The sequence below is a fragment of the Somniosus microcephalus genome, chromosome 15, assembly GCF_052327205.1.
Source record: "Somniosus microcephalus isolate GS21.2 chromosome 15, FLI_Smic_1.0, whole genome shotgun sequence".
Taxonomy (NCBI): domain Eukaryota; kingdom Metazoa; phylum Chordata; class Chondrichthyes; order Squaliformes; family Somniosidae; genus Somniosus; species Somniosus microcephalus.
The window spans coordinates 62,497,478-62,524,438 of NC_141001.1; the positions used below are offsets into that span (position 1 = coordinate 62,497,478).

Below are 26,961 nucleotides of genomic sequence, written 5' to 3' on the forward strand. Positions count from 1 at the left end.
TATAATTTATCATAAATCTTCTTTAGTCAAGTCTGCAACGATAGAAACCCTTGAGGTTTATTTACAAAATCCTTGCATCTTAGAAGTCAAGATCATTAACAAGCTCACAAATTATTGCTCATCACAGCAATGATCTCCTAATAGAGTTTTATTCCCTCATTCTGTTCTCATTAAATACTTCACAACATATTTTAATAATCAGCATTTAATTCCATGTATACTGAACTTCCAATAAACACAAAAAACAGGAAATAGTAGGCTTGGATAAAATTACACTTTGACCTCCGTGTCTAAAAATAATTAATTTGCAAATCTTTGCATTGCAACCTGTAAAATCTTCCATTTAGAAGTTAGATATAAACAAAAGTAGCAGAAAATACTTTACAAAAAGTAACATTCACAGAGACTTAAAGACCTCTGGGGCTATGTTTGATCCTGTCCTCACTGAGCATTCACATACCCAAGAAGTTCTGGGATGATTTTTCCTCTCTGCCCCTGAGGTACTGAGAACAATGGCAGCCTGGCTAAGATCAACTAACTCAGTTCAAGCCAAGAAGCACTGTCTCACTCCAAAGGCCATTGACCAATAGTCAACAGTATAAAGCTGTCTGTAATTGGCATTAACTTTGAAAGAGGATGTAAAAATATATAATTAATGGCACAGAGCCGAAAGATCAGAGTAGGCATTTTGGTGAGCGCTATCAGCAACACGAGAACAACAGGCCAAATGGCCTCCTTCTAAACTAAAATTTCCAATTAAAAAAAATATAGATTTGTACAGCTAGGTCTTCAAAAAGTCGGTGATGCCTCAATTCTGTCTGCAGAATGCAATTTTGCTGAAAATTAGCTTTGGTGAGCAATGTGCTACAAAGTGAGGCAAAGCTTCTGATTTTTATCCCTTTTGGCCACGTATCCCTTTAGATCAGCAACAAGTCCCTGTTGTAAATTTCATTCTGCTGTAAGAAACATTGCCTGCTTTGAACTGTCCTCCTTTGTAACTTAACATGGCCAACGTTTGGCAAAGCAGGACTCCTTGGTTTTCCAGTGCTCTGTCCAGAGGGCTGCTGGTTGTGCAAATCCTTCAGATTCACAGCACGTCATGACTCCTGCAACTTGCCACTCTATTCTGATTTATTTTAAAGTACTTTGAATGGCATAGCTGGTATGGCTTGCATTTCATTAACAAATGCACATTTCCACAGGGGGTAACAATGCTGGGACATTGTAAGTAAAAATGGCAAATTTTCCACAACACAAAGGAAAAATGCAGGACAGTTGGAGATAAAACAGTAAATAGATTTTTTTAAATACCGTCCCATTATTAGAACAGTTGGAAGAAGTACGAGTGTGTCTTTGTGTGTGTGTGTGCGCGCATATAAATGGGGATGGGGAAAACATTTACAATTTATTTGGTTCATTTTACAATGGGTGCATTACTGATATTGCACCCGATCAGCAGTCAAACTTAAAGGCTCCACGCCATATCTTTAAATTTGCAGAAACAAATTTTCGGAAGTAAATTTTCACGCGCTTTTTTAATTGGTTCATATTCCTCTTTCAGCTCTTGAATGAGAATAAGGCTTCAAATACATTCCACTATTAGATGTAGAGTATGAGCAATGTTCTAATTAAACCTACTAACCTGATCTTTGGAGTAAGGAGTGTCAACTCTCTGCGGGTCACGACAGGCTTCGATAAGAATTTTTGTTGCATTCAACTGCAACAAAATCTCACAGGCCATTGAATCAAAGAATGTGATGTTGGCAAGAGCAGCAGAAGCCAGCAGGAACACTTCACTCGATGAGGCATCTTTGCATAAATCTATGAGAAAAGAATAAATGTTTTACATAATTACACAGACCTCAGTGGAAGTAAATAGACCTTTGCCATTTCATATTTATCCAATTTCAAAAGAAAATAGTTATGCACAGTTATTTTATAGGCTCCATTCTTTGATATAACATCTAAATTAAATAGCAAATCTGACATGGAAATGTATTAATTTATATTCCCAAAAGCCTCTTGAATTTTGTATTTTCAAAATCATATTAAAAGCTTCATGTAGTACAGTTTGTAAAACTCACAATGCAGATTAATATTGATTATGTTATTCACGTTATTTTATCTTCCACAGCAGCGAGACTTTTTAAGTAGATGCTTTGGAAATAGGATTTAGCACTGTGCAGTTGGTAAGTGAAGCACCTGGGGATTTATGCAATCACTAAGCTAGCAATAAGTTATTTTTAAAATTCTTCCAGGACAAGTGATAATCCCAGCAGAGAAGGATGTGGCTGTGTGACAGCTGGGGGTTTATTAGTACAGTAAATTACTGTAAAATGTGGGATTAATGCATAGTAATTTAAAATATTAATTGAAAATATTTTATATTCTATTATTTCTCTTCCTAAACTGACCAGTTTGCCTTGCACAAGAACAACTCTTTGACAAATAATGCCATCTGCAGGAATAATACAAGCTTACCATGTTTAACAATTCTACTATAAGAATAGTTTTCTCCAATGGGATGAAAGTATCCCTTGTCAGATGGCTGCAAGGCTTCTTTGCGAAATTAGTTTTGGCAGTCTCACTCCAGTTCCTCATCGGTTTGAGCTAACAGCGCAAAACTCAACCTAATTTAGCACTAATTGGTACTAAATTGGCAGTCTCGCTTAAAAATTAGTGTGGGAAATGGAAACATGTCACACTGGTACAATAAAGTCCCTTTCTGAGGTTGGAGTTAAGGCATATTGCTGGGACAAAGTAGAGGAAGCTTTGCTGTGCAACTCACACCTCATCTGGGAATACTTAATACTAACACTGGATTCCTGGAATGTAGTAGGCAAAAGGCAAAATACTGTGGAAGCTGGAAATCTGAATTCCAGATTGTGTCCGTCCCATTCCCCGCATTTCTGCTCTCACCCCTTCCCCTCCCTCCCAGAACCCCTTGTCCTCACCTTCCACCCCACCAGCGTCCACATTCCACAGATCATCCTCTGTCATTTACGCCACCTCCAGCGCGATGCCACCTCCAGCGCGATGCCACCACCAAGCATATCTTCACCTCCCCTTTCAGCATTCCAAAGGGACCATTCCCTCTGCGACACTCTGGTCCATTCTTCTATCACCTTCAACATCCCCTCCCCTTCCCAAGGCACCTTCCCATGCAAGAGCAGGAGATGCAGCACCTGTCCTTTTACCTCCTCCTTTCCCACTGTTCAGGGCCCCAAACACCCCTTCCAGGTGAAACAGTGGCCGAAATTTTCCCTACCTGGGTGGGTCCGGTGCGGGCAGCCGCTATGGTGGGTGGCAAGCCCATTGCTGGCTCCATCCCGCTCCACAGAACAACTGTACGTTAATGGGACCTATTAAGACCACCCTGCGCGTTACCCAGCCCAATTAAATGTTGCGGGTCTGGTGACATCATCGATGATGTGTTTTCAGCTGGGATATTTAAAGGAGCCATGGACACATTGCATTTGAAGGTTCATCTAGGAGTGTGCAGGCAGTGCACTTCACTATTCCACTGCTGCACACACCACCAGAGATTACTGCACAGAGGCAGAGGGCTGCACCCATGTTCTCCGATGACTCCCGCCGTGTGCTTGTGGAGGGAGTCAGAGCATGCAGGGAGGTTCTCTTCCCTGCTGATGAGAGGAAGTGACCTCCCCAGCAGAGCAAAGGAGTCTGACTCCAAATAGCAGAGGAGGTGAATAGCAGGGATGTCGTCAGCAGGACCTGGGTGTAGTGCCACAAACGCTTCAACAATCTTGTTAGATCAGGAAAGGTGAGTCCAAAGACACATTCACCTTCATCCTGCTGTGCCTCCCATCACATCCCCCTCACTCTGCTTTCCCAACCCTACTCCTGCACATCCTTATTCACACCAATATACCTTGCACCTCCACCCATCCCTCTCTCTATCTACATTATCACATCCCCATCTGACTAACCACCCCTCACACTCACCCTCATCCTAAAGCAATCATACCAACTAACAACAGACAAGGAGGCCACTTGGCATTGCCACCCCACTCCAACATAGTCACCCTCTATAGTAACCCATCCATTCCTTACACTCATTCCATCACTCTCACTCAACCTTCTCTTCTTTCCCACTTTTTTCCACAGGTTTATTATTTTTAAATACTTTAAAGCAAGGTAAGTTTATTTTAAGCCCCATTAGAATATAAAATTAATTTTTTCAAAAATTTAAATTATTGTTTAAAATAGTTATTTAATGTAATTTATAGTTTATTTAAAAAGTGTGATTTAAAAAAAAATTATTTGAAGGTTTACTGCTATTTTGGGGCCGTAGTATTTATAAGTTTAGACAGGTCTTCCTGTCAATCTTATGAATGGGCTTTTCCCTCCTCCGATTGGCTGCCCATGGCTCACGTGATCCCAGAGCATTCTTGACAGATCGGAAATGCCAGTTTTCAGCGCATGCGCTGTGCATACCTGAAACTGGCATTTCCGATGTCCCTGTGGGTGCGTACACAGCTCGTACACACCCATAGGCATCGGAATATACGGCCCATTAGTAATGAATTTGTATGAAATCCTGTTGTCTGTTATTTTCACAAAACTGCTAACCCAGTTAAAATGGCAGACAAGGAAACTTCATATGAATGTGATATTGCACAATGGAATTCCATCCAAACAAACATCACGAATGGAGAAAAAGGCTGATGGAGGAATAATATAACAAGAGGGAAGACACAGCTATAAAAATGAAGTACTGAGAATAGGAGATGACCATTGGTGGAATGTCTGAAGATAGATTTTTTAAACAAAATTTTTGTAGTTCATCTTGAACTGTGTGGAGTATTACATAATTTTAAATCATGCATTTGGTCATGCTTTGATGCTTTAATTCAATATACTACGCCTTATGTGTCAGTCCAAATGTTCACAACTGTCAGTATAAATATGGTAAAGCAGTTGGCAACCATGTTTCTGTGAAAAATTAATGGCCAGGGGCATTAAAACTCCTTTCAGTAGATAAAGGAGAGAATTCGGTATCAATAAAAGTCCAAACATATCGGCCTAGAATTTTGATTGCGTCCATTTTTTGGGGGGGGCGAGATACTCGCTGCACATGCCTTATCACTTAACTGGAGGAATTGGGTGAAATTGGTGCTGCAGCTCATTACCATGGGTCAGGCATGCAGCCAGCACTACCCACGCTGCTTATTGACTGCCTGCCAGTTTGGGGGGGGGGGGGCGGAGAAATCGGGCATCTCTGACACCACTTAAAGACAGCTAGCATCTCTTAAAATGGAAGCGCACTATGGCTGCCGACAGAAGGAAAGGTTCATAAAGGTGCAAAACAGCTGTAAGAAGGCCAGGCCATTAATTCCCTCTCTGATATTACAACTCTCCATGACCAGTGCAGAGAAAAACATAAATGTGGAAGATGCCTTGGAACCTTTCCTTCCTCTCCCTGCCACCATGCTTACAAGAGAAGTTTACCATCAACAAGTTTATTTCCTGGAACAAGTGAACACCCAAGGTAATCAGGAGTTGCAAGCTCAAAGCAGGGAATAATGGAGCCTGTGATGAATTCAACATGCTTTTTGAGTCCAGCTCTGCCAGAAGCCATTTTTTAGCTATACATGTAAAGGTCACAGCAACATTGACCTTTGTTTGTTTATGGCTCATTTCAGATGCCTGTAGGGAAACAAATCTGGCATCAGCCAGGCATCCATGTTACATTGTCTGTTTCAGGTAGTCACTGCTCCTGTCAGAACAGGTCACTGTATTTGCTTCTGTTGGACAGCCCAGCAGCAACAGTATAGTCAAAAATAACTGCATCTAATACCGAGCCTTCCAAATGATCAATGAGGTCATGAATTGCATACACCAGGCCAACAGATTATCTGCTTGCAAGAAGGACAACTTTTGCAATAGAATTCTATGAATATGCAGATGTCCACAATCCCAAACGTAAGATCGCTAATGTGATTACTGGATTTCTAACCATTAATATTGCCAACTTTGTTTCTAGTTCATTGTTTTAATATCCAAGGATTCCAAGGGGTTTGATTGGTGTTTTAGTTATTTCCTGCTCTTTATGGTGTGATAATTGCTGCTTTGTTGCCTACTTGAGTTTGTGGCTTCGTAAAAGCAAAGTATAGATGGGAGTTGCAATGCTTGGCTTTGTTCCATGCCTTGATCAAAATAACCTTATTCCTAAATAAACTTTGACTCCGTTCCCCTTGTATCCTATATGACCAGAAAGATTTTTTAGATATTAAGGGAATCAAGGGATCTGGGGATAGTGCGGGAAGGTGGAGTTGAGGTAGAAGATCAGCCATGATCTTACTGAATGACAAAGCAGGCTCGAAGAGCTGAATGGCCTACTCCTGCTTCTATTGCTTATGTTCTTATGTTCTTAAGAAGCAAGCCTGTGGTATCTTATAAAATGTTTCTACAGTGAGGGATATTGCCACAGAGATTGAGAGCAGGATTAGTACAGATGTGCAGCCTCATAAAACTGTGTTACATCTATCTATATATACTAATAGGTATATCTTTCTATATATAGGATTATAGAAATGGTACATCACACATGCATTTCCATCATACTTCAAGTGTTACACTCAAATTTCTGACATACTTCAAAAAAACTATAAAGAAACAAAGGCACTCATTTAAGACTGAGGGGGGCGATTTTCGTCTCATGCCCCATTTTCAGTGTGAACGGGGCAGTAGTGAGACAAAAACTAAAAGAGAACCTACCTCCCGTGGCCCACCCAATGCGATTTTCAGGTTGACCTCAATGTAGACATCAGCCTAATGCATATATGTAAATTAAGGTCCAAACATGCATTTAGTATGCACGTTAGATGCCACTTTGTTTCCACCTATGATGTTACTGCCAGTTCGTTAGCCTGCCCAGAAACCACGGGCGGTACAATTCGGGGGTGGGGAGATGGCAGCCTCCAGCAATATATAAGGGGATCCTCAGCTGCTGTCAGAAAAACACTGGAAGGTTTAGGGAAACATTTTGCTTATATTACTTTGTGGGGTTTTGTCTACTTATACCACTTCACAGTGCTTGTAGTGTTGATAGAATGTTCTCAACTCTTAAGGGGCTTCTGGCAATGCACTTTTTTTCATCATGAAAGTCACTCTGGCAATTCCAGCATCATTGGCAGAGGCATGGATAAAATAGAGGGGGAAATAAACTGGTATTGCTGAGGCAACAATGATACTTTGCTCGTCATTGTAATCAATCCCATTAAATGATTTTCACTAACTTATTTGCCATGTATTTCATTCTGTTTGGCCTTCACCAACCAAAACAGACATATCTTTACAACGAGTTGATTAAATGACTACTTTCAGTAACAGATAAAAACCACGATGAATGTAGTTGTATTATTTATTACTACAGAATTGTTGAGGATGTCATTTGGTCCTTTCAGAAAACAAATATTTGAATAGGTCTTGCATTTTACTGTCCTATTGTTCATAAGAAAGAGCTCATAATGGTAAACCAAAGCCATTTTCTTACCATATTAAGTAATAAAGGAGCTGATTGGGCTTACCTGATGGTTGGATGAGTAATTGTACCAATAAGTGTGGCCGTCCAGATGGTCAGATTTTGAGATTAGTGATAATTTGTTTTTCTTCACCAAGGATTTTTTAGATTGAGTTATGTTCAAGTAACATAAGAACATAAGAACATAAGAAGTAGGAGCAGGAGTAGGCCATACGGCCCCTCGGGCCTGCTCCGCCATTCAATAGGATCATGGCTGATCCGAACCTAGACTCACGTCCACTTCCCTGCCTTCTCCCCGTAACCCCTAATTCCCTTATCTGCTAGGAAACTGCCTATCTCCGTTTTAAATCTATTTAATGTTGCAGCTTCCACAGCTCTCTGGGGTAGCAAATTCCATAGATTTACTACCCTCTGAGTAAAGAAGTTTCTCCTCATCTCAGTTTTGAAAGGGCAGCCCCTTATTCTAAGATTATGCCCCCTAGTTCTAGTCTCACCCATCAGTGGAAACATCCTCACCGCATCCACCCGATCAATCCCCCTCACAATCTTATGTTTCGATAAGATCGCCTCTCATTCTTCTGAACTCCAATGAGTAGAGGCCCAACCTACTCAACCTTTCCTCATATGTCAACCCCCTCATCTCCGGAATCAACCGAGTGAACCTTCTCTGAACCGCCTCGAGAGCAAGTATATTTTTTCTTAAATATGGAAACCAAAACTGCACGCAGTATTCCAGGCATGGCCTCACCAATACCCTGTATAACTGCAGCAAGACTTCCCTGTTTTTATACTCCATCCCCCTTGCAATAAAGGCCAAGATTCCATTGGTCTTCCTGATCACCTGCTGCACCTGCATACTAACCTTCTGTGTTTCGTGCACCAGGACCCCCAGATCCCTTTGTACTGTAGCACATTGCAGTTTCTCTCCATTTAGATAATAACTTGCTCTTTGATTTTTTCTACCAAAATGCATATTATATTCCAATATTATATTCCATCTGCCAAATCTCTGCCCACTCACTTAGCCTGTCTATGTCCATTTGCAGGTTTTTTATGTCCTCCTCACTCACTGCTTTCCCTCCCATCTTTGTATCGTCGGCAAACTTGGATATGTTGCACTCGGTCCCTTCCTCCAAATCATTAATATAGATTGTAAAGAGTTGAGGTCCCAGCACTGACCCCTGCGGAACACCACTAGTTACTGATTGCCAGCCCGAGAACAAACCATTTATCCCAACTCTTTTTTTTCTGTTAGATAGCCAATCTTCCACCCATGCCAGTATATTACCCCCAATCCCGTGATTTTCTATCTTGATCAGTAATCTTTTGTGTGGCACCTTGTCAAATGCCTTTTGGAAGTCCAAATACACTACATCCACTGGTTCCCCTTTATCCACCTTGTATGTTACGTCCTCAAAGAATTCGAGCATATTTGTCAAACATGACTTCCCCTTCATAAAACCATGCTGACTCTGTCCTATTAAATTATGTTTATCCAAATGCTCTGTTACTGTTTCCTTAATAATGGACTCCAACATTTTACCAACCACAGATGTTAGGCTAACTGGTCTATAGTTTCCAGCTTTTTGTCCACTTCCCTTCTTAAATAAGGGTGTTACATTAGCAGTTTTCCAATCTGCCGGGACCTTTCCTGAGTCCAGGGAGTTTTGGAAAATAATCACCAATGCATCCACAATCCCTACCGTTACTTCTCTCAAGACCCTAGGATATAGGCCATCAGGTCCGGGAGATTTATCCGCCTTACGTCCCATTATTTTACCGAGTACCACCTCCTTAGTGATTTTAATCATGTTTAGCTCCCCCCCACCACCATTGCCCCCTGTTTGTCCAGTGTTGGGATATTTTTATTGTCCTCTACTGTAAAGACTGATACAAAATATTTGTTCAGCGTCTTTGCCATCTCCATGTTCCCCACCACTAGTTTCCCGGTCTCATCCTCCAAGGGACCAACGTTCACTTTAGCCACCCTTTTTCTTTTTATATAGCTGTAGAAACTCTTGCTATCTGTTTTTATATTTTTTGCTGGTTTACTTTCATAATCTATCTTCCCTTTGTTAATTAATCTTTTAGTTATTCTTTGCTGGCTTTTAAATGCTTCCCAATCTTCTATCCTCCCACTAGATTTGGCTACTTTATATGCCCTTGTTTTCAGTCAGATACTATCCTTTATTACTTTACTAAGCCACGGATGGCTGTCTTTTCTTTTACTCCCCTTTTCCCTCAGTGGAATATATTTTTCTTGAAAGATGTGAAATATCTCCTTGAATGTAGACCACTGCTCTTGTACTGTCTTACACTTTAATCTGTTTTCCCAGTCCACTTTAGTCAATTCTACTCTCATACCTTCATAGTCTCCTTTATTTAAGCTGGTTTGAGATCCAACTCTCTCACCCTCAAACTGAATTTGGAATTCAACCATATTATGGTCACTCATTCCAAGGGGATCCTTTACTAGGACATTTTTTATTAATCCTGTCTCATTACACAGGACCAGATCTAAGATTGCCTGCCCCCTGGTTGGTTCAGTTACATACTGCTCAAGGAACCCGTCCCAAATACACTCTATGAACTCTTCCTCAAGGCTGCCATGCCCAATTTGATTAGTCCAGTCAATATGATAGTTAAAATCCCCCATGATTACAGCTATTCCCTTATTACAAGCCCCAACTATTTCTTGATTTATACTCCAACCAACAGAGTTGCAACTGTTAGGAGGCCTATAGACTACGCCCACTCGTGACTTTTTCCCCTTATTATTCCTTATCTCCACCCAAACTGTTTCACTATCCTGATCCTTTGACCCAATATCATTTCTGACTATTGCAGTGATTCCATCCTTGATTAACATAGCAACCCCACCTCCCTTTCCTTCCTGTCTGTCCTTCCTAATTGTCAAATACCCTTGTATGTTTAGTTCACAGTCATGATCATCTTGCAGCCATGTTTCCGTAATGGCCACCAGATCATAACCATGTGTAGTTATTTGTACCGTCAACTCGTCTATTTTGTTACAAATGCTGCGTGCATTCAGATAAAGAACTTTCAAATATGTTTTCTGACAATTTATTCCTGTTTTTACCCCTTTTACTACTTTATCTTCATACATTCTGTCCCTTCCTGAAACGCTCTGGTTTTTAATTCCCCCACTGCTACCTTGCTCTATTGCCTTCTCCACTGTCATTTTTATTTTTCGCTTTCTTAAAACCTCCCCCCCACTAATTAGTTTAAAGCCCTCTCTGCAGCCCTAGTTATTTGATTTGCCAGGAAGTGTTGTATTTTAAAACAAGGAGAATTCACGCAGTCTTTTTTGTAAAAAAGCCACAAGCTGCATGCATTGAAGATGGGCATTAAAGCCAGAAAGACTAGTTTGTGGATTGTCACAGCTTTCAGTCTATTCCAAACAGATACAATGAGGGTTAATTGCCTCATCTCAGGCCCCCATTTGCCAGAAAAGCCCCCATTCACCTTGCGCACAGCAGGAGATTTTTTAAAACTCATATCCTAAATGAGAGGCGATACAGCTGGTTACATTGAAAGGCCTACTGGTGAATCATTGACTGGGGAGGAAGTCAGATTCACAGCCTTCCCTGGGCTGGGAACACTGAGAAAGAAGAACAAAAGATCTGGTCAGTCAAGTTTTTAAACATGGGCTGTGAGGGACAGCCCTTGGCTGGAAACTAAAATGCAAGAGGTCAGATTTTTGCAGTTAGGAGTTGCCTAGAAAGCTACGCCAAAAACAAATAATCAGCATGCAGCATGGAGAGATGTAAGATTCAGTTAAGTTCAACAGAAATTTGCTGTTGCATGACTTTGGCATCTGCAGCAGCTTGAAAGGGCTGGTTACCACAAGGCAGAAAAAAATATTGTCGCTTCAAGTTCCAGCACAATATACGGATAAGGGAGACGGAATCGATTGTCCCATGCTCAACTGCACTTCATGTGTTGGACCATTTCATGTTTAAGTAGCTTCCACTGGCCCTAGCAATACGGAATGCCTGTCACTATGGCAGGATCACAACACTCCATCATTACACTTAATTTGAATATGTCCATCCATATTTAGATAGGTGCCTCAGAGGAGCTGCTGACATTTGCGGTGGAAAATTTGACAGACGGGGATAGAAACATAGAAATATAGAAAATAGGAGCAGGAGTAGGCCAATCGGCCCCTCGAGCCTGTTCTGCCATTTAATGAGATCATGGCTGATCATCCAAATTCAGTGCTCAGTCCCTGCTTTCTCCCCATATCCCTTGATCCCTTTAGCCTTAAGAAATATATCTAACTCCTTGAATATATTTAATGAATTGGGCTCAACTGCTTTCTGTGGTAGAGAATTCCACAGGTTCACCACTCTCTGGGTGAAGAAATTCCTCCTCATCTCAGTCCTAAATGGCGTACCCCTTATCCTTAGACTGTGACCCCTGGTTCTGGACTCCCCTGTCATTGGGAACATCCTTCCTGCATCTAGTCTGTCTAGTCCTGTTTGAATTTTATAAGTTTTAATGAGATCCCCTCTCATTCTTCTGAACTTCAGCGAATATAAGCCCAATCGACCCAATCTCTCCTCATACATCATTCCTGCCATCCCAGGTATCAGCCTGGTGAATCTTCGCTGCACTCCCTCCATGGCAAGAACATCCTTCCTCAGATAAGACGACCAAAACTGCACACAATACTCAAGGTGTGGTCTCACCAAGGCCCTGTACAACTGCAGCAAGACATCCTTGCTCCTGTACTCGAATCCTCTCGCTATGAAGGGCAACATACCATTTGCCTTCTTAATCGCCTGCTGTACCTGCATGCTTACCTTCAGCGACTGGTGCACAAGGACACCCAGGTCTTGTTGCACTTCCCCTTCTCCCAATCTATTGCTATTCAGATAATAATCTGCCTTCCTGTTTTTGCCACCAAAGTGGATAACCTTGCATTTATCCACATTATACTGCATCTGCCATGCATCTGCCCAATCACCCAACCTGTCCAAATCATACTGGAGTTTCTCTGCATCCTCCTCACAGCACACACGCCCACCCAGCTTTGTGTTGTCTGCAAACTTGGAGATATTACATCTAGTTCCCTCGTCTAGATCATTAATATATATTGTGAATAGCTGGGGTCCTAGCACCGATCTCTGCGGTACCCCACTAGTCACTGCCTGCCACTCGGAAAAAGACCCGTTTATTCCAACTCTTTGCTTCCTGTCTGCCAACCAGTTCTCTATCCAAGTCAGTACCTTACCCCCAATCCCATGTGCTTTAACTTTGCATGCTAATCTCTTATGCAGGACCTTATCGAAAGCCTTCTGAAAGTCCAAATACACCACATCCACTGGTTCCCCCTTATCTATTCTACCAGTTACATCCTCAAAAAATTCTAGTAGATTAGTCAAGCATGATTTACCTTTTGTAAATCCATGTTGTCTTTGTCCAATCCTGTCACTGTTTTCCAAGTGCTCTGCTATTAAATCTTTTATAATGGACTCTAGCATTTTCCCCACTACTGATGTCAGGCTTACCGGTCTGTAATTCCCCGTTTTCTCCCTACCACCTTTTTTAAATAGTGGGGTTACATTAGCTACCCTCCAATCCATGGGAACAGTTCCAGAGTCTATAGAATGTTGGAAGATGACCAGCAATGCATCTACTATTTCTAGGGCCACTTCCTTAAGTACCCTAGGATGTAGATTATCAGGCCCTGGGGATTTATCGGCCTTCAATCCCATCTATTTCCCTTACACCATTTTCCTACAAACACTGATTTCTTCTGGCGTAATGGGTCCCTGCCCAATTTTCCATCTTTGCCCACTTGACTACCGCCACTGAAGTGCCAGGGCAGATGAAGAAAATCCTGTCATCGTTGTCTCAGCTTACACATGAAGAAAAGCCACTTAGGTAACGAAGGTTTCCAGCAGTCACAAAGCCTTATTTGGCTGTGGGCAGACTGCCACATACAATACCCAAACAGGTCTGACATGACGGATCCCTCTGCGGTGTCATTCCAAACAGCATGAAATTTTCCTCTTAGTAAGAGAAATTATACATTTTTTGAGGTTTTTTGCAGTGTGTTTACCAGAAAAGTGCTTTAAATTGAACTAAGAGAATCTGATTCTTTTGTGTTATATGAAATAGGAGCAGTGAAAGGAGCATATATTTTTGTTCGTTAGAATATTTAGAAATGTATTAGTAATTTTGACAAATCAGTGTCATGGCATACAGCTTCTGGTCTTGAAATGTTAGTTCTGATAGTGCTAAAGATTTCTGACAGTGTTGAGGAAACTCTTTGAAAACAAGAATGCCCTCTAGTGTACAGTTATCCACTTGCTGGTTGTACATCCTTCTGCCCCATTTCAAACTGATTACAAGAAACAAATTGCTTAAATCAATGTTATATTATTTTTCCATCATTATTACACCATGAAAAGTGGAAAACACAAATTGAATCTTAAGGTGTTATATCAAAAGGTTACACCTTGACAGCTGGTATGAAAAACATTAATAGAAATTATATTAAGCCTTACTCTGATCGGAGGATGCATTTCTATTGTAAAATTGGTTTGAGAAAAAGACAAAAAACAATAAGAACAAATAATCACTTTGGAAAAAGTGTACGTGAACTTTTAGCAACAGACAATTGCAGGAGATGGAAGCCATGACAGCAACAGGGAAAGAACTGACATGCAGTTTGAATGTACATTGTCATGTAAGCAACATCCTGACACCAGCAACATCTTACCGAGATTTCCTATTTTGTTGACTTGTTGCTTTACAAAGGTTGCATACACTAGGCTTGGAATCCCTTGAATATATAAGTTAAGGGGGATCTAGCTGAGGTGTTTAGATGATCAAAGGATAGACAGAGAGGAACTAATTCCTCTGGTGGTGGGGGCGGGGGGGAATCCAGAACAAGGGGGTATTAGCTTAAAATTAGAGCTAGGTCGTTCAGGGGGGATGTCAGAAAGCACTTCTTTACACAAAAGGTAGTGAAAATCTGGAACTCTCTCCACAATAAGCTGTTGAGGCTAGGTCAACTGAAAATTTCAAAACTGAGATTGATAGATTTTTGTGAGGCAAGGGTATAAGGATTATGGAACCTGTTGTGTATGTGCCTTTAAGAGAAGAACTGATTCTATACTGCAGTACCGGCAGTGATCACCCCTGTATATAAAGCCATAGCAGGCTTCTGTATTTCAGTCTTGAATTACTCTCTGTTCAGTAAATACCTGTTTATTTGTTCTCCTGCAGTCTGAGTATTATTGATCCTCGGACACTACACTGGCGACGGGTAGGTTTGAACTCACCTGCAGTACTGCATCACCTCACGGGGATCTTTTCCCTGAAGAGAAGCTTCTTGGAGGTCGAAGTCAGAATGGCGGGTGTCGACCGCGGGCAACCGCCCAGGGATCCATCGGAGAGTTGCAGGGGAGGCTGTGGAGAGCTGGGCCTGGCTCCCCAGTCGAGGTGGTCCAGCAAGTCATGCTGGTAGCAGGTAGTGCGCTGACCCTTCTGGACTGCGGCGGGCTCGGGCTCGATCGAGCGGCTCTGCAAAGAGGCCGTGCAGCGTCATCGGGAGGAAGACAGAGAGAGAGGGTGGAGCACACAGGGCGCGGTCGGTGCTCAAGAACCGGGCAGCGTGGAGAGGATAGAACGTGGGGGAGGAAAAGTGAGACGCGCCGAAGCCGTGGGTCGCCGCCATTACCCTGTAGAATGCTAGGAGCAGCGTGGCAGCAAGGGGAAGAAGGAAAAGCACGGGAGGCGCCATTTTATTCCATTGGGGAAGAAGGAAAAGCGCGGGAGGCGCCATTTTATTACATTGGGGAAGAAGAAAAAGCGCGGGAGGCGCCATTTTAAATCACCCAAGATGCCGAAGAGTGGCAGTATCACTGCTTTCGTCAATGAGGTAGAAGACTGGACCACGTATGTGGAAAGAATTGAAGTGTACTGCAATGCCAATGAGGTGGCCAATGGAACGAAGGCGTCGGTATTATTAAATTTGATGGGCGCGAGAACATACGGCCTATTGCGGAATTTAATTACCCCAGCTAAACCAATGGAGAAAAGTTTTGAAGAGATTGTTAATATCTTACAGGAACACCTAAACCCTACACCGCTGCTGATAGCAGAAAGATTCAAGTTCTATAAAAGAAACCAGCACAAAGATGAGAACAATGCTGACTATCTTACGGAACTACGCAAGTTATCGAAGCACTGCCAGTTCGGAGCAGGACTGGCAGACACCTTGCAGGATAAGTTTGTCTGTGGGCTCCAGAGTGAAGGAACCCAGAAACGACTACTTTCGGAAAAGGACCTGACGCTAGAACAGGCTTTCAGCGTGGCAGTATCCTACGAAGCAGCAGCACGGGGAGCTGCGGAAATACAACAGAAACCACAGGAATACAGCGCTAACGAAATGGCATATGGAGCAGAAAAGTGCTATCGCTGCGGCAGAACAACCCATGATCAGAAGGACTGCTGGGTTAAGGACAAAGTATGCAGGCAATGTGGGAAAATGGGACACACAGCAAGAGTCTGCAGGTCGGGAAAGAAAACCAACACTACAAGAACTACTAAGGAAAAGTACAAGAAAGTAAAGAAATTGACAGACAGTAGTTCGGAAGATCAGGAGAGTGATAAGGACTCTGGGAGCAGGAGACTAAGTTGTCTAAAGTTACACAACGTGATCACAAAGGAGGATCACCGAACCATTTGGGTCACCCTCATGATAGCAGGGTCCCCAGTAAAGATGGAATTGGACACAGGATCAGCCCTAACTGTCATGAATCGACGAGACAATGAGCGGCTATTCTCACACATACCCTTGAAGGACACATCCATTGTATTGAAGACATACACGGGGCAAAAAGTCTACCCCAGAGGAAAAATAAGGGTGCCAGTTGAATACAACGGCAAGGAAACACAGAAACTGTATCTATATATACTACCAGATGGAGGACCACCATTATTGGGACGTGAATGAATCTGAAAAATACAATTGGATTGGCATTCCATTCAGGCGCTAACTGTGACTGATAAAAAGGATGATGACGTCACACCTGGACGACTGTCAAAAATTCTAACTGACGCGAAGGAGGTGTTCCAACAAGGACTTGGGACACTAAAAGGAGTAACGGCAATGATAAAAATCGAAGATAACGCAAACCCAAAATTTTTTAAGGCCAGACTGGTACCTTACGCGATCCGCCCAGCCGTTGAAGCAGAGCTGGAGAGTCTGGAGCGTTCGGGTGTGCTGTCCAAGGTGGACTGGAGCGAGTGGGCCACACCCATCGTTCCTGCAATGAAGAAATCATTGAGCAGCACGCCTGGGGAACCGAAGAAGGTTCGCATCTGTGGGGACTTCAAGGTAACTGTGAACCCAGTCCTGCACACAGTACAATATCCACTTCCACGGACAGAAGATATTTTCGCCTCACTAGCTGGAGGGAAACGCTTTACAAAGATTGATCTGGCCCAAGCGTATCTACAAATGGAGGTGGAAGAAGTGTCTAGGAAATACCTCACGATAAACACTCACAAAGGCCTTTACCAGTACAATCGACTGGTATTCGGGGTAGCATCAGCCCCGGCTATTTGGCAGAGGGTGATGGAACAAGTCCTGCAAGGGATCCCGGGGACCCAGTGTTATTTGGACGACATCCTGGTTACGGGCGAAAATGACAGTGAACACCTTACCAACCTGGAGCAGGTGCTCACGAGATTACAGGAATATGGGCTACGAGCCAACCGCCCCAAATGCGAGTTCTTCGGGAGACAAATCTCGCATTGTGGCCACATGATTGATGAGGAAGGGTTGCATAAGTCGCCGGACAAGATTGAGGCTGTAGTCAAGGCTCCAGCACCGGAAAATGTGTCGCAACTGAGGTCGTTCCTTGGGTTGGTGAACTACTATCATAAGTTCTTGCCGAATTTATCTACAATTCTGCACCCACTGAACGCCCTGCTGCAAACTGGAGTAACATGGAAATGGAGTGATGAGTGTAAGCGTGCCTTTCAGAAATGTAAATGCCGAATCACTTCAAAAGAAGTATTGGCCCACTATAATCCAACACTACCGATTCGGTTAGCATGTGATGCGTCTCCCTACGGCATCGGAGAGGTGCTGTCACACAAATTCCCTGATGGTTCAGAGAGGCCAATAGCCTTTGTGTTGCGCTTGTTAACCTCAGCCGAGCGTAACTACGCCCAGATTGACAGGGAGGCCCTCAGCCTGGTGTGGGGGGTGAAGAAGTTCAATCACTATCTGCACGGGCAGAAATTCACCCTACTGACCGATCATCAGCCCCTGGTCTCCATTTTTAACCCAAAGAAGGGCGTTCCGGTGATGACGGCGCAACGGCTGCAAAGATGGTCACTTTTTCTAGGGGCACATCAGTACGACATAGAGTACAAGGGTGCGAAACAGCATGGAAACACTGATGGGCTGTCGCGCCTACCGTTGCCTACGGTAGAGGAAGCACCTGCAGTGGACCCTGTTGAGATATTCCATGCGACCATAGTCGAATGTCTACCTGTTACAAACTCAAGTATAGAGAAGGAAACCCGAAATGACCCGACACTTTCTCGGGTCTATGATTTGACGGTGAAGGGATGGCCAGCACATGGCGACTCACTGTTGCCAGCATTCTCGCCAAGGAGAGAACAGCTGTCAGTGTGCCGGGGGACCTTGATGTGTGGATCCCGAGTGGTAATTCCACCCAAGTTGAGAGATAGAGTGCTCAATGAGCTTCATGAGGGTCATCTGGGAGGGGTAAAAATGAAGAGCCTAGCCAGGGCATTTGTGTGGTGGCTGGGAATCGATAAAGAAATCGAGGATATGACCAAGAGATACACAGGATGCCAGAAGGTCCAAAACGCTCCACCACAGGCCCCGCTACATCCATGGGAGTGGCCCTCATCTCCATGGCAATGGGTACACATTGATTTTGCTGGTCCATTTATGGACTCAATGTTCCTAATCGCTGTGGATGCCCATTCGAAATGGCCAGAGGTCATCAAAATGTCCTCCACCACCGCGGAGAAAACTATTGCAGTCCTACGGACCATCTTCGCCAGGAATGGCTTGCCAGAACAGATTTGCTCCGACAATGGGTCACAGTTTGTGTCAGAGGATTTCCGGAGGTTTCTGAGGAATAATGGGGTGAAGCATTACACATCTGCCCCATATCATCCAGCCACAAATGGATTGGCTGAAAGGTTTGTTCAGACCTTTAAAAAGGCCATAAAGGCAATGCATAATGACGACATACACAAATTGGATAATTTCTTGTTTGCTTACCGGAATGCGACACATGCAGTCACCAACCAAGCTCCAGCCATAATGTTCTTCAACCGAAGGCTAAGATGTTGCCTGGATTTGCTCAAACCAAACATAAGACGAGATGTTGAGGATAAGCAATTCCAGCACATAAATGAGAAGCCAACCAGGAGCTTCAAGATAGGGCAACCAGTCTTGGCCCGCGACTACCGAACAGAAAAATGGCAGCCAGGAACGATATGCACACAGCAGGGACCACTAATGTACACAGTGGACGTTGGAGAGAGCATCGTGAGACGCCATGCTGACCAGATTCTAGAGTCACAGGAACAAGCCAAACCCATACCACGAGCAGGTGCACCTGGTAATCAACCCGAAGTACAGATTGCGTCTACCTCAGAAGCAGTGGTATTGGAAGCTGACGAACCAACCAATGACAATGAGCCAGAATCAACTCCGCCGCAAGAACAGAATACTCGAGAAAGGCACTATCCAGTCAGGATCAGGAAGCCTCCTCAAAGACTGAACTTATAAATGATTATTTCAGTTGATGTGTATAGTACAGAGAAAATTGTAATTGTAATTAGTTATTATTTAGTTGTTAACTGAATGTTATGTACTGTTTATCTAAAAGGGGAGGAATTGTTGTGTATGTACCTTTAAGAGAAGAACTGATTTTATACTGCAGTACCGGCAGTGACCACCCCTGTATATAAAGCCATAGCAGGCTTCTGTATTTCTGTCTTGAATTACTCTCTGTTCAGTAAATACCTGTTTATTTGTTCTCCTGCAGTCTGAGTATTATTGATCCTCGGACATTACAGAACCAAGGCGGGTAGATGGAGTTAAGATACAGATCAGCCATGATCTAATTGTATGGTGGAACAGGCTCGAGGGGCTGAATGGTCTACTCCTGTTCCTATGTTCCTATGATGTGGAAGAGAGCTCAGCAGTCCACCACAAGGGAACACCAGACATTACAAAGAAGGTTGCACTAAACTGCTCGTTTACACCCCCTAGTGGTCATTGCGCAGTGGCATTGGGTAAGGCTGGGAAATAGGTCACAGGAGTTGCCTGGGTCAGAGATCAGGGGCCTGAGGAATGTATAAATGAATTCATACCCTCATTAAAAAAAAGAGTTTCAGACAACTGTTGCAGCCAGACAGGCACCCTCCTACACGTATTCTGGTTATACCTTCGACATTCTGGATGACAGTCTGGGAGTACTGTGACTGATTTCACAAATACTGAAGAGGTTTGCTGGCCCCACCCACAGCAGGTAGAGTAGCACAATTATCACTACCAGGTGCAAAAAGGTGCATTTCGCCACTGTGGTGGTGTACAGACATCTCCATAATAAATATGCACCCGAAGCACCTGTGGGGCACATCTCATAAAGATTGATGTTCAGCTTTCCCTGAAACCGGAGGAATACTGGAGCCCATTCTTTAAAGCTCATTTGGCACGAACTCCTCTTTCTCCAACACCCATGCTTAAATTTAATAGTAGTGTCGCATCCCAATGACGTCATCAGGACATGCGGGAAATAGTGTAATGCCGAGTTTATTCCACAATCCCCCACAGATTGTCCTTTGTTTGAATAATAGACAGGTGAATTATGATGTTTGAAATGTATTAATTTAAGTTTTATTGATTTTTTTCTTTAAATTTAATGATAATTTCTAACAGTAGTCTTTTTGAGTTCATAATATGTCACTGCACTTGAATAAGTAACTTGTTGTGTAAAGTGCTTTGAGGAGTTTCAAAGTGAAAGGCACTGTATAAATGCAAGTGCTGTTGGTAATATTGAACAGCAGCCCTGCCCATAGGTGGATGATTTTTTTAAACTCATTTATGGGATGTGGGCGTCTCTGGCAAGGCCAGCATTTATTGCCCATCCCTAGTCGCCCTTGAGAAGGTGATGGTGAGCCGCCTTCTTGAACCGCTGCAGTCCGTGTGGTGAAGGTGCTCCCACAGTGCTGTTAGGGAGGGAGTTCCAGGATTTTGACCCAGCGACGATGAAGGATCAGCGATCATGGGGGGAGGTTAGAGATCACAGGGAGGTCGGGGATCGCAGGGAGGTCGGGGATCGCAGGGGGTGGTCAGGGATCGCGGGGGGGTCGGGGATCGTGAGGGGGTGGGGTCCATGTGGGTCGGGGATCGCGGGGGGGTTCGGGGTTCATGGGGGTCGGGGATTGTGGGGTGGTGATTGGGGATCGCAGGGGCCGAGGATTGTGGGGGTAGGTCAAGGATTGCGGGGAGGTCGGGGATTGCAGGGGGGTAGTTGGGGATCACGGGGGTGTGGTTGGGGATCGCGCGGGGGGGTCGGGGATCGCGGGGAGGTCGGGGTTCGCAGGGGTCGGGGATCGCAGGGGTCGGGGATTGTGAGGGGTGGTTGGGAATTGCGGGGGTGTCGGGGATCGCGGGGGCTCGGAGATTGTGGGGGGGTCGGAGATCGCAGGGGTCGGGGATTGCGGGAGGTCGGGGATCGCGGGGGGCTCGGGGATCGCGGGGGGCTTGGGGATCGCGGAGGGTCGGAGATCGCGGGGGGGTCGGGGATCGCGGGGGGTCGGGGATCGCGGGGGGTCGGGGATCGCGGGGGGTCGGGGGTCGCGGGGGTCGGGGATCGCGGGGGGTCGGGGATCGCGGGGGGGTCGGGGATCGCGGGGGGTCGGGGCTCGCGGGGGGTCGGGGCTCGCGGGGGGTCGGGGCTCGCGGGGGGGTCGGGGATCACGGGGGGGTCGGGGATCGCGGGTGGAGTAGGGGATCGCGGGGGGTCGGGGATCGCGGGGGGGTCGGGGATCGTGGGTGGAGTAGGGGATCGCGGGGGGGTCGGGGATCGTGGGTGGAGTAGGGGATCGCAGGTGGAGTAGGGGATTGCGGGGGGTCGGGAATCGCGGGGGGGGGGTCGGGGATCGCGGGCTGGGGTCGGGGATCGCCGGGGGGGTCGGGGATTGCGGGGGTTTGGGGATCGCGGGGGAGCCGGGGATCGCGGTGGGGTCGGGGATCGCGGGGATGTCGGGGATCGTGGGGAAGTCACCAATTGCGGGGGGTGGGTTAAGTAGGGTCCCTGGATCCAGGAGGTAGATATAAAACCACTTACCTCCTGGATGCAGCTGTCCCCACCTTGGTTTAACTGCCGGGTTTCACAAATTGTGTCCACATGCAGCTAAATTCAAAATGGAGATGAAAAAAGACACTCATTATAATATTTAAATTGACATACAGCCCCCAAGGAGCGGGTTGGTTGCCCACCCACCCCCTCTCTCCTGCCCCTGTTAAAACCAGAGGTGGGCAGGTTCGAGACGGGATCAGTTTGGGAATCTCATTTTTAACAATTTAACTCCCCCCATGCTCCAAACCCACCCTTTTTTTTAGGGGAAAATTCCGGCCAAGTGTCTTTTGATCTAGCACCTGATGTATAAACTATGGCTTAGGTAAAACAGTGAACTATTTTCCTTAGAAAGCAACATACATAGTTTTTTAAAGTCATCATTATTCAAGAGTGCAGACTATATGGCAACATAGTAAATGATCTTCTCAACAAACATCTTTCTTAGTTTCCATAGTATTCATTTTCCCACAAGATATATATTTCTTTGCAATTAGAAAATACAGAAAAAATCATTTTGATTTCACAGTTTGAGCTCTGTACTATCTCTGGCTCTCTGGACATGCAAAATGAGGGTGGATTGGGTTAATACTGATCAACAAACAGGAAAGATAAAACACTTTTAAAAGCCCCTGAGTCCTACAACTTCACACATGCCAGCAAGCTATGTGATAAAGAACCTTCTGTTTTGTGACCTCTCCAGTACAGAACCTCTCTTACACCTTCCATGGGATCTAGTCCACTGAGGACAGAATAACATTAACATTTTTATTTGAAGCAGATGTAAACAGACTTCTCCTGAAGCCTAATTTACACTCTCTTCAATGTATTTCCATCTCTATCGATTCTACATCTCTATCCATCGCCATCTCATTGTCCTCATCCCACTGGGAGATGTGTGTTTTTAACCTAGGAAGATGTCAGGTGGAGAAGCAAAGTATTTAACTGACTAGTTCAATTGTACAAGCCTATGCAGCTTAACTTAAGTCAACCTTTCACCAGCCCTCTTCAACAGACATGCTTGTAATTGAAATTATCTTTAGAACTGGGCTTATGCCAAACCATATGTTTCTTTCAAATAAGCAAAGAAACCAAACATATGTTCAGAATATAGCTTCATGATGGTGTGAATATTAACTTACACCAAAGCACCTGGACAAATGAATCAACTACCTCCTTCTCGCTCTTCCCCCTCCCACCACATACACACAAATTAAAACATTGTGGTACGCAATCTCAATCTTACGAAGCTGCCCACTTTCAAAACAGTCCCATAAAGAGTCCTGCAAATGAGACACTCCATGTGGCCATGTAGTGGAGTAGGATAGTGTGTAGAGTTCAAGATTTGAACTCACAATCTCCCACTTAGCAGTTTCAAATCAGCCAGGTCATTTGAGAGGATAAAGTGATTTTCGCATACAACAAATGCCTTGAATTTCCTCATTGTCCATAGCACTGTTAAAGTGCCAGAGAATAGCGCCATTCACAAGCAGGGGAGTAGCATGGAGCTTTCCTATGTAAGTTAATTTGCATATGAAGTGGTGTTAGTTGTGGTGTAAATATTGGCCCAGAAATTCGGGTCTCCACGAGTGAGTACGCACGGGGTACTCACCCGTAGGCCGAATGGAAGTGCCGGTTTTCTGCATGCACTGCGCATGCGTGGGAAACCGGCACTTCCGATCCTCTGAACGAAGGGGTTCAGAGGTCAAACGCGCGCGCAGGGGAGGCTGCGCATGCGCTTTGAACTTAGGTTTTATTTACAGGTTTTCCCGGGAGGGTAAGCCTGCAGGATTTACACATTTAAAAAGCAGGCGTAAGGCCTGCCTTTTGCAAGGTAAGTGGTCAATTAATTAAAATTAAAACATTTTTTCCACAGGTTTATTATTTTTAAATACTTTAAAGCAAGGTAAGTTTATTTTTAGCCCCGTTATAATATAAAATAATTTTTTTCAAAAATTTAAATTATTGTTTAAAATAGTTATTCAATGTAATTTATAGTTTATTTAAAAAGTGTAATGTTTAAAAAAAAAATATTTGAAGGATTACTGCTATTTTGGGCCCGTAGTATTTATAAGTTTTGACAGGTCTACCTGTCAATCTTATGAATGGGCGTTTCCCTCCTCCGATTGGCTGCCCATGGCTCACGTGATCCCAGGGGACGCATCGCACTAATTACACCCCTGGGACATGCAAGCACAGTGCGCCGGCAGCTGGGCCAGGCCCCGGAGCAGAATTCCACGGGGCCCTACAGCTCAACTGCCGGTGCGCAAGGTAAGAGCAGGTCGGGGGCTTACACCTGCGGGAAGCCCCCAACCCGAATTTCTGGGCCATAGTGTTGTAAAGGTACTGTGAGCAGCGTAGGCCCCAGGAAATTTCAGTGCTGAAACATTGCAAACTCTGTAAAGAGTGCATTCGTCATCAAAGCAATTAGGAACAGCAAGAGGAGGCTGCAGAGATTCTTTCCTTGACCACTTGGCATTTATCCACTCAGGACATCTCCCACCTTCACCTGAAATGTCTCTTGCCAGAACCATAAGCAGTCACTGGCCAGCTGTGCCCACAGGTCACCATGATAGGGCAACAAGTTGCCAAAGGGCTGTGAATTTTTCTCAAGAAGACCTGCAAGCTCTCCTGGTAGAGGTGAAAGACTAGGGGGGCAAACTCCTAGGTGTACCAGGCAACAAGCTACCCAGGAGTGCCAGCCTTGCCACTGGAAGGAGGTGGCCCAGGCACTCAATGCCAACTCCGTAACACCAAGAACTGCACAGCCATGCCAGAAGAAGTCCAATGGCTTAGCCAGGACAGGCAAACTAAGATCCAAAACACACTGTTCCTTTCTTCCTTGCCCACCCTGGGCACCATCACATTCTTTACCCTCTTAAAGCAACACACACACTACTCACCCTTCACATTCCAATCGGCTTACCTACAACTGCCTATCCTGAATTACGGCCACACTCCCCTAATATATATTGCACAATCCCTATACACCTTCCTCCCCTCAGACATACTGAAACCCACTCTTCTCTCACCTCACATCACCTCCCCTATTACTATTGACACACATTACTTAACTGCAAGTTTAACCCTGATTTACTTATCTCATTGCAGGAGAAGTTGGTATATAATGCCCAGGAGCACTCAGCACTAGCAGGGGCATCCCCAGCTGCAGACTCCTAACCTTCCAACCCCATGAGCAGAAGGCCTGGACATGCTGGGCATGCATGGTCCCATCACTACAGGTGGAAGATTGCCAATCTCAGGTGAACACCTCAGCATGTACAACCTCTCTCTGGAAGCCCCTAGCATAACCACAAACACTCAACTTTTCACCCCCTTTTCCATCTCACCTTCATCCTGAAGAGGCCATGATAAATCCTTCTCATCTTCTGCCATCCTTCCCTGGAGATTCACCGCATCCACAGGGATTTCCAATGGCAGAAGAGGACACTGAGGAAGAGGAGATGAACTGGAGCACAGTCTCAACAACAGAACAGGTAGTTGAAGTTCTGGAGGAGGAGAAGGAAAAAGAGCAAAGAGCTGGCCACAGCACAGAGCCAGCATACTGATTCCACCCGGTCTATCTCATTCTCAACTCCCCCCTGTTTGTCATCCGTGGAAGCTGCATCCTATCTCGCTGGCACCAGCCCAGTGTCACAGGCAAAATCTTACAGCTTGGAGGAACTAGAGGTGTGGGAGGTGAGCGAGGATGAGCCCTCTTTCCAGCGGAGACTGAGGCAAAGGCTTCAGAGTCATAGGACCCAAAACTCATGGTCACTCACCTCAAAAAAAAGGTTTGATAAACATCCTAAGTATTTCAATTTGATTACTGCACGTTTTGCACTTATCCTGTACTTTGTTTTTCATAGACAGTAAAGTAATATTTGAAAGAGAGCATTCTACTGGTGTGTGGATTTATACTCAGATATAAAAAACATGAAAACAGACAGTAAAAGCTTCTACAGATATATAAAAAGGAAGAGAGTAGCTAAAGTAAATGTTGGTCCCTCAGAGGATGAGACTGGGGAATTAATAATGGGAAACAAGGAAATGGCAGAGACTTTGAACAATATTTTGTATTGGTCTTCACGGTAGAAGACACAAAAAGCATCCCAATAATAATTGATACTCAAGGGGAGGGAGGAACTCAGAACAATCACTATCACTAGAGAAAAAGTACTAGGCAAACTAATGGGACTAAAGGCTGACAAGTCCCCTGGACCTGATGGCCTGCATTCTAGAGTTTTAAAGAAGTGGCTGCAGAGACAGTGGATGCATTGGTTGTAATCTACCAAAATTCCCTGGATTCTGGAGGTGTCCCAGCGAATTGGAAAACCACAAATGTAACGCCCCTATTCAAGAAAGGAGGAAGACAGAAAGCAGGAAACTATAGGCCAGTTAGCCTAACATCTGCCATTGGGAAAATGCTGGAATCCATTATTAAGGAAGTAATAGCAGGACGTTTAGAAAATCATAATACAATCAAGCAGAGTCAACATGGTTTTATGAAAGGGAAATAGTGTTTGAAAAATTTACTAGAGTTCTTTGAGAATGTAACGAGCAGGGTGGATAAAGGGGAACCAGCAGATTTGGATTTCCAGAAGGCATTCGATAAGGTGCCACATAAAAGGTTACTGCACAAGATAAGAGCTCACGGGGTTGGGGGTAATATATTAGCATGGATAGAGGATTGGCTAACTAATAGAAAATAGAGAGTCGGGATAAATGGGTCATTTTCAGGTTGGCAAAGTGTAACTAGTGGGGTGCCGCAGGGATCAGTGTTGGGGCCCCAACTATTTACAATCTATATTAATGACTTCAATGAAGGGTACTGTAGCCAAATTTGCTGATGATACAAAGATAGGTGGGAAAGCAAGTTGTGAGGAGGACACAAAGAATCTGCATATGGATATAGACAGGTTAAGTGAGTGGGCAAAAATTTGGCAGATGGAGTATAATGTGGGAAAATGTGAGGTTATCCACTTTGGTAGGAAGAATAAAAAAGCAAATTATTATTTAAATAGAGATAGACTACAAAATGCTGCGGTACAG

The 26,961-nt window shown here is 44.4% G+C and overlaps 1 protein-coding gene across 1 annotated transcript in view; it reads right to left on the minus strand.

The window, feature by feature from the left end:
• The window catches only part of insc (INSC spindle orientation adaptor protein), an 811,538-nt gene that overhangs the window by 65,270 nt on the left and 719,307 nt on the right, over window positions 1-26,961 (minus strand). The window contains exon 9 of the mRNA XM_086007893.1: window positions 1,643-1,821. Within this exon, the coding sequence (XP_085864019.1) occupies window positions 1,643-1,821 (179 nt within the window). The remainder of the gene's footprint in view (window positions 1-1,642; window positions 1,822-26,961) is intronic.